This window comes from Rutidosis leptorrhynchoides, chromosome 7, assembly GCF_046630445.1.
Source record: "Rutidosis leptorrhynchoides isolate AG116_Rl617_1_P2 chromosome 7, CSIRO_AGI_Rlap_v1, whole genome shotgun sequence".
Lineage (NCBI taxonomy): Eukaryota > Viridiplantae > Streptophyta > Magnoliopsida > Asterales > Asteraceae > Rutidosis > Rutidosis leptorrhynchoides.
The window spans coordinates 97508417-97516950 of NC_092339.1; the positions used below are offsets into that span (position 1 = coordinate 97508417).

General features: G+C 36.3%; 1 protein-coding gene across 1 annotated transcript; it reads right to left on the reverse strand.

Moving 5' to 3' along the window:
• Positions 1 to 459: 459 nt before the first annotated feature.
• Positions 460 to 7901, reverse strand: LOC139859465 (zinc finger CCCH domain-containing protein 44-like). Its single transcript, XM_071848253.1, has 10 exons — positions 7564 to 7901; positions 7354 to 7433; positions 6463 to 6650; positions 5452 to 6370; positions 5240 to 5367; positions 3442 to 3501; positions 3310 to 3360; positions 3130 to 3200; positions 2872 to 3023; positions 460 to 2793 (listed from the first exon to the last, which is right to left on the reverse strand). The coding sequence occupies exons 1-10, from the start codon at positions 7899 to 7901 to the stop codon at positions 713 to 715; spliced, it is 4068 nt and encodes a 1355-aa protein (XP_071704354.1). The 3' UTR covers positions 460 to 712.
• Positions 7902 to 8534: the final 633 nt, after the last annotated feature.

Genomic DNA, 8534 nt, shown 5'->3' on the forward strand with positions numbered 1-8534 from the left:
AGCCGACCGCCCCAGTAAATTTGTAATTTTCAGTGTAAAAATTTTGAATTTTTCGACTTTAACCCGGTGGATTTTTTTTTTTTGCCCCAAAACTTAAATATTTTGCCTCAACCTTCAAATTTTGCCCAAAAATCTCTAAATTTTACCTCAAAACCTTCAAATTTTGCCTTAAAAAACTCCATTTTTTAGTCCCAAAACCTCCATATTTTGCCCAAAAAAATTGCTACGGTTTTAAATTTTTTTTTTACCCCCGGTGAAAAAAAATCCATACCGCCACTGCCAACACTCATGAGAACTGCAACGGTATCAACAGCCTTGATCATAATGCATAGTCTATTCATCTAATTAATTCAGACAAGACCATACACCACATTTTAACAGCATCCTCGTGTTTCAATGAAAAGGTACAGTCAAATAGACAACACCTTAATGTGTTCACTACTAACAACAAAAGTGTAATCAGAAGAAACTTTACAAGATGTAACATAAAGTAGTTAAATCGCAATGTTGGGCAAATGAAGAGAATTGTATTTAGATAATTTAATTATGACCGAGGGCATCTACTTTAATTGATACCCATTACATTAAACTAACACATTGAGCAGTATCTACTTAACCCGACAACACGCTTTATAAATATTATATAATTATAATAATTATTAACGACAAAAATAATTGATTATACAAAAAAGACCAACAAACTACCTCAACCTCATGCTAAAGAGTGCAGATTCTTGCATGATGATCCTTTCTTGCACCTTCCACTCTCGTAAAGTTTACATACACGCTGCCCTTTGCTGCCATTATTACCCAACGAAGACTGCCTGTTCCATGAACTCCTACTTATCCTGCTGTGGCCTGATTCATTAAGTTGATTACTTTTATCTCGCGGACTATTACTACTCCTACCTTGACGATGTCTTCCTGTATGATTAAATTTACCTTGCATTGTTTCTGATTCCAAATCACTCGGGTCAAACGGATCCAAACCCAAAGTCAAAGAAGGAGGATGTGGTTGAATCGGTTCTGGCTGAAGAAATTCGGTGTCTTTAGTTCTCTTGTGGTTGGCTGTACCTTTGATCTGAGCAACTCTATTGACTAACTTAGCACCAAAGGTGGTCTTTGGTTCTTGCATCGGTTGTTCACCTGATAAAACATGAGATGCAATAGGTTGGATGTGGGTCCCATTCCCCATCTTCACTTTAACTTGAACATCGTTAGCGTTTAGTTCAAACTCCCCCTCGTCACCTTCAGCCTTAGCAGAACTATTTATGTCAATCATCCCCTGAGCCATTTCTGGCCAATTAAAACCAGTATTGTCTGTATTTGTAGTCTGAGGAATACAAATGGTCTGACCTTGACTGTGACCATGACCACGTATTTCAGGGATGATAAACGATTGTTGTTGCAAGCCATTGGACATTTTCATGAAATCAAAGACATTGGATCCAACTAAATGTTCATCTGTTGTATTAGATTTACAAGGTAGTTGTTGTACATCTCCACTAGAGCTAAAGCCGTCGCTTCTGGTACCCTGATCGGGGGTGGGACTGAACTCGTCAAACGAACCGAATAAATCGTCAACGAAACTGTTCCTTCTTGAAGTAGGTGACGGTAATCCGTATTGTGACTCCATAGCGTCAACTTCAGCCAACAGATCTGAAACAGATTCCTCTGCTAAAGTGCTAAACTCAATCATTTCACTCACTCCTTGCCATGTTGTAAACTCATCACATGTAGTCGGTTGTGATGAATTTATATTAATGTCGATATCAATGTTAGAAGTTGGAGTAGCAACGTGATCTGCCGTCACCTGTAAAGGTAAAGAAGATGCCGATACAATTCCAGAGTCAACCCATTCCTCACGTTTGACTGAAAGTGTCGGTCCCCCAACAACTAAACTTGAAGCAGTACTCCAGCTAGACGGGTTACCCGAATCATGAACGAACACTTCTGAATCAAGCAAAGAAGGCATCTTTTCATCCTCGTTGACCATCTTTGGTGTGGGACCCGGCAAACTCACGAGAGCTGCATCTTTCGAAGATGTGGAAGCGTCCATATTACAAGGCGTACTCGAGCTACAAATTTGTACAGTTGACTCAACGCAAGGCGGGTTACAATTCATTTCATTATTAGCACTCAAATTCTGTTGACTATCAGATAACTTCTCATGATTCACAGCATCAACGGTGGATGATTCGATTGCACCAGAAACACTAGGGCCTTCAAAGTGATTTTCGGTTTTGTTGGAGGGAGTAACTATAGTCTCGTTCGACACATAGTACTCTGGAAATTGCTGTTTTAATACATCATTCAGAAGTAGTGAGTTGTCCTTGTCGCTTGTCCATATTCTCATATCGATAGGGAAGTATCCAGTTGTACTCCACCTTTGAAGCTGAACCAGAGAAAACGGCCCTTGAACTTTTCCGTTCGGATCCAGATAATGCCACCCTACATCACTGTGTGATGAAGTTACTGTTTCGGGTGTATCGTTGGATACAGACGAGCTTATTGTGGGTTGCTGATCCAATTTGGTGATTGTGGAATCATTACAACCAATCTCCTGTTGCGTTTTCTCCAAAGTTAGACCCGATTCTTGTTTTTCAACGTTTGGTTCATCGGTAACTTCGGTAGATCTGTCTTCAATAGTTGGATGATCCGCAATGATTTCAGTTGTGGGCTTTTCATCTTTTTGTAATTTGCTATCAGCATCATTTAATCGTGCTGCCCTTCTTTTAGGTGAACGTGATTTCTTAATGGTGACACTGGAATATTCTGACCCCGTGTGAACTCCTGTGAAGTTCAATGAAACCACTGGTTATTGAAAGTTGATAGTGGACGTATAAAAATGTATAAAGAAATTGAACAAACCGTGTTCCTTGTTGAAATACTCCTCGGTATCATCTGATTCATAATGTGGATTCATTTTTGGATCAGAATGAACCAACGGGATCTGTTGTAATCTGCGTTCTAGCTCGTCAGGTTTCTTCAGAAGTTTGAGTTTTTCCACACATTCTCTATACGTAGGGTTAGTTAAGACGTTCCAAAAAATGCAAGGTGGTGAATAATTTTAAGTTGACATGCAATAAATCTTATGGAAAAATATAATTGATGTAAAATTAAGGATATCTTTTCTTATGCCCTTTCTCACATGCTACGTCTCGAAGACGAGTGAGCCGCAATGTCTCCTTTTCCGTCCACTAAATTATACGAAGAAAAGAACTTAGAAACAATTAAGCAAAAAAGCAACATACACCAGAACCATATTTTGCTTGATAAAAAAAATGTAAGTAATACATATAAACTCACATCATTTAGCTTGAGTGATTGCAGGGCCACAGCCTTTTCTTGAATTTCACCCTAAAGGAAGCAAAATTATTAGCATGAATTTAAGTGTAATACAAACATAAATTTTTCAATAAATTAGGCATGCAAACTTACAACAGTAAAGTGTTGTACAAGCCCACATCTTATACTTCGTTGTAGACGCCTGCATTCTTCCTGAAAATGGTGTGAAACAATATTATTACAAAAAACAAAAATATTATGGAGAACATAAAATTATAAAAGAATTTCACATTTAACCTCGTTAAGCTTCAATATCACGCTAATATTTTTCCACATCAATATCCTTGTTTTGCAAGAATATTGACGTAATTTAATAATTTACAAGGATATTAACGTAATAATGAGTGTGTATAAGGATGCAAGTAAAATTCTCCCTAATGTTAATCAGGCAACAAAGGTCAACTAGTTTGTAAGCCCTAATAGACAAAGCTCAACTAGTTTGACAAAGCTTGAGCACGATGAAAGCTCAACTAGTTTGCAGCCCTAATAGACAAAGTTTTAAAGAGCATATGGTACTCTAAACTTCCATAGAAAGGCTTACAAGTTCTTACATCCATCAACCACCACGTAAACAAACAATCTCATTCATGGTGACGGTCTGTCATAGACCTTTATATGGGTCAGGCCGTGATCTAGACCCAATCTAATTCAATTAAACAATCTAACAGACTGAATACTTGATCCACCCAGTCTGATAGGTCAATCCATTTAAACAGGTCAAAACTTGGGTGATCTATTTATGAATATGATCATTTTATTGTTGTACATATATGCCTCACTTTTTGATGACATATTAGGCTAACAACAGTATCGCTCATATTTGCCAGCCATTAGCTGTTTATTATTTTCCTATAATTAAGAAACTAAAATGCCATACTTGGTAATGAAGTATTAAGTATCATCCATTTTCTATGATAACGTATTTCTAAGCAGGATTAGATTTTAGCAAGATGCTTAAATATGATGAACATTTGCAATAATGATCATATCCCCGTAATTTGATCACATTTAATATGATAATTTCCATCACAAGATAGCCCAGTGGTTGGGGCCCTAATATCCTAGCAATAGGTCCGAGGTTCGAATCTTGTGGTGGCTAGGGAAGGGTTGGAAACAGCCAAGGAGTAATCCAGCTCCATAAATTAGAGTATGGGGTTGGTTTACTCGCTCTCCCTTAACCTGAACAGAGAAAACCTTATAACTCTTTAATATGATAAATTTAGAAAATACTTCATATATAACTTAATGTATCAATGTTGAAAACACTTGAAGAGTATGAACTGTACGCCAAACTGTGTTAGTTTTTTTTTTTTTTTTTTACAATGCGATGTACAGATTATTTTAAGAATGCTCGTTTGGTTCCATTAAGCAACGTATCAACTTCGTTTAGGCTCTTCTAGTAAACATACGATGACCACGCTTTGAAAATCCAAGTGACCTTTATTGCGATTATTATAAAGGCAAGTAACATTTTCTACTTGATTTATGACAGTTCCATAAAGTGACCCTATATGTGTAATTACACTTCGGAACTAGAGTAACCTTTTCTTAACAAATAATATTTGGGATTGTGAAATATTTTTCCATTTAAACTTAGATATCAGGATGACAATACACGCATAATTATAAAAAGCCAAATTGAGAAGGGGTTCAGTAATAGTGTCGGCAAGGAATGGGAATGGGGTGTATATATTAAGGACTTAGGTTGAAAACTAAAAAATGTATGGGTAAATTAGTTGGTCATGGGTTTAGATCATGATCCATCAGTTGAGTTTACGGTCAGATCAAATCACCGTTTAATTCAACCCAATGATAGGCAAATGAAAGAACCCTCCTTCGCCGTTCATGTATGTAACACATGTATACTAACAGCATTAATTAACATAGTCACCTCTGAGAAGTCTTTATCCGAAACAGCATTAACTGATATAATCTCCTTCTTGTCTAAATTTAACACTTCCAGCATAACATCTGTTGAAATGTTGTCAATCTTATAAGGTACATCCACCTTACTCGTACCTGCAATATTGAAAGTGAACTTTAGGTCCTTCAAAAGATAAATAATCAAATCACACAAAAATGGGCCAAAAGAAAATGACATACCTACAACTTGTACAAGTCTATACATATCATGCTGCAAATCACTACCCAATATTTTTATCCTAACAACTGACCCAATCACCTTTTCGTGAAAATTTTCAATATCATCTAAAAGTTGTACCATCAAATCGCGCCGCAAGTATATCAAATTCATATTGTAAACATTAACCGCAGCAAAATCATCCAATTTGTTCTGTACTGCATGTGCTGTTTCATCACCCTTAGCAGTACAATTTCTCCGTTTCTTAACTTTAGATACCTTTACAACACTGTCACCTGTCCAATCATCATCATCATGTGCAGTCATACGTTTGACCCATGTCTTTGGTAAGTCTTCTTTTACAAACAAATGACCTTCTAGAAGCTTTGACATTTGTACATGACCAACACGTGGTCTTTTAAAGAGACTCATTAACATTGAATCACAAATGATCTGATTTTTCTTTTCTGGATCACGAAGATTATTTCTAATTACGTACTGCTTTAAAAGTGCCTTCACATCAACCCGAGATAATACAGACGTGTCCCCATTCTTCATATGACCAACAAAATCCAATAGCTCTTTGGTTGCCCAGTTATTGCATCCAACCACAATATCACCTTCAACATTGTCATTTTCCAATTTTTCCGTATTTACAGTTTCATTTTCAATTTTGACCTGATCATCTATCTTTCTTCGTTTAGATTCATTTTCCTCTGAACTATTAACGGATATTGGTGATGTCACACTCCTCAAATCATTGGCTGTATTATTATGTACATTGCTTAATGGAAGAACGGATGATATTGTACTAGCTTCTTTCCAGGAATGTTTAGCTTCTGTAAGCTCATTCGGGGTTAATGATAATTTTCCTTTTGTGTAAACCCAATATACCTTAAATAGATACTCCCAACTAAGTTTATCATCAAAATCAACTTGAACCTGTACATATATACATAAATATAAGATAATACTCGGGGCTTTATAAAGAATATAAATGATCACATCTATTAAGATTATAAGAACTTGCATACCTTTCCATCCTCGCTCTGACCATTATTCTCAATTAACATGATCATTTTCATGCATATAGTGCAAAAGCCTTTATCACCTCTAACACATACATAATCAGCCTTCTTTATGCAACCTCTGCACAATGAATATGTACAAGTATAGCACATATGATGTGCTGTCTTCTGGCATATACTACATATATGCCAACCTGGAATACATGCAGATTAGCAAGACATTAGTAGATTATGTAGCATTATAATCTACCGTATGTACATGTATAGTTGATATTAACAGTTACATATCCAGACATATAATAAAGATCAGATTCCGATAACAAAAGTAGAATGCCGGGCTGTCTTAAATACAATTTGTAGATGGGAAGCACGTGTACAGCTTACGAACTGTCTCCTATTGCTAGTTATGCAAAAATAGCTAGATTTTTTATTTTTATCATCCTAACATATTATCGAAATAAAAATAATCCTAAACTTGTATAAATTTATATCTGACTGTTGAGTCACGAGTTTAAGAGCCTAAACACCTTATATTTACAAACTATCTGCTCTCAATTTTCTCCATACACATTACATTTAACAGTGTCGAACGTGTTTCGCGTTAAAGTCTCCTATCACACCTACCTAAAAACCATAACCCTAGCAAACTGTTTTCCCTTTTATGTTGCTTCGTATATAGAAGCACATCATCCACATTCATACATTATCTTCTGCACATTTCTTAAGGCCCAAAACATCTTGAAGTTACAAAGTTACTACTTATAGTTTTCACCTGCCTAGAGATAAAAACCCTAGCTTATTAAGAAGAGTTAGTATAAACCTGATAAAACTTCATTTCTTGTTCTACAGGCTATAAGATAATTACAAAATTGAATAAAATCAAACAGGAAAACATACCACATTCCCATTTAGCTGCGGATTCGAAGAAAGCTTCATCTCGTTTAATACAAGCTGGATGATACGCCTTCGGACAGCCCCTAATCATAAATACACATAATTCAAAAACTTACATATATCATCAATTACTAATAATATTCACTTCCTTAAACTAACGATCACATGCAATTTCATCAAATTCATCACTAAAATCAAATCAAATACACATACCGGTGATCGCACAACACTAGACTACCACCGTCAAAACAAATGAAACAAACATCTTCATCTTCTTCCGGCACCACAGCTTCCCTTTTAGCTGCCCTAGCTTTCAGTTTCGGGTTCGGGTTCGGGTTCGGGTTCGGATTCAAATACACCTGACCTCTAGACGGCCGCCCTCGCTTTCTCTTCACCTCTTCCGTACCTAACTCCACCGTCACTTCTCCATCGCCGGCGACGGCAGTCTCAATCACATCAACCGGAGCACCGACCTTATTCAAACAATCGCCAATCGGTTGACTAGCATCAGAAATTTGACCTTCAGCTACCGAATTTTGACTTTCCGCCATTTCAAAATTAGAACAAAACTAAATCGGATTACTAGTTAATTCATCATCAGCATCATCATCATCGTCATAATCATTATAATAATCAGTTAATTTTAGCAACAAACAACCACCGGCAAAAAATTTCAACAAACCCTAGGTAGTTGTTGTGGAGTTGACCGGAGAAAAAAAATGAATAACTCGCCGACTGAGAATGGTAAGTTGGGTGGGGTTTTACCTTTCGGCGACACGACTTAATAAATCAATGATTCAATATTTATTAAGTACTACATTAAATATTTAAATAAAAATAATAAAAATATAATCTAACGAAAATAAATAATTAAGTAGTCCACACGAAACAGAGAGAGAAAGTGAAAGCGGTGAACGCGGCCCTTGTCGATTCCTTCTGATGCTTGCCAACACGTGATTTGTTTTTCATTTCATTCCTTTTTATCGCTTTCTATTCTAACAATATAACCCCTTATCTTATGATATACTTACATATTTACACCTTTTAGTTTCTAAATTCCTGCAATACACTCCGTAAATAACTAACTACCACGACAAGAAGTTTGATTCAAGTCAAACTGAAGTCTAAACTTAACCATAATTTCGAACTCGTTTACTATTAAGCTTCAAGCATTAGGAAAAAGG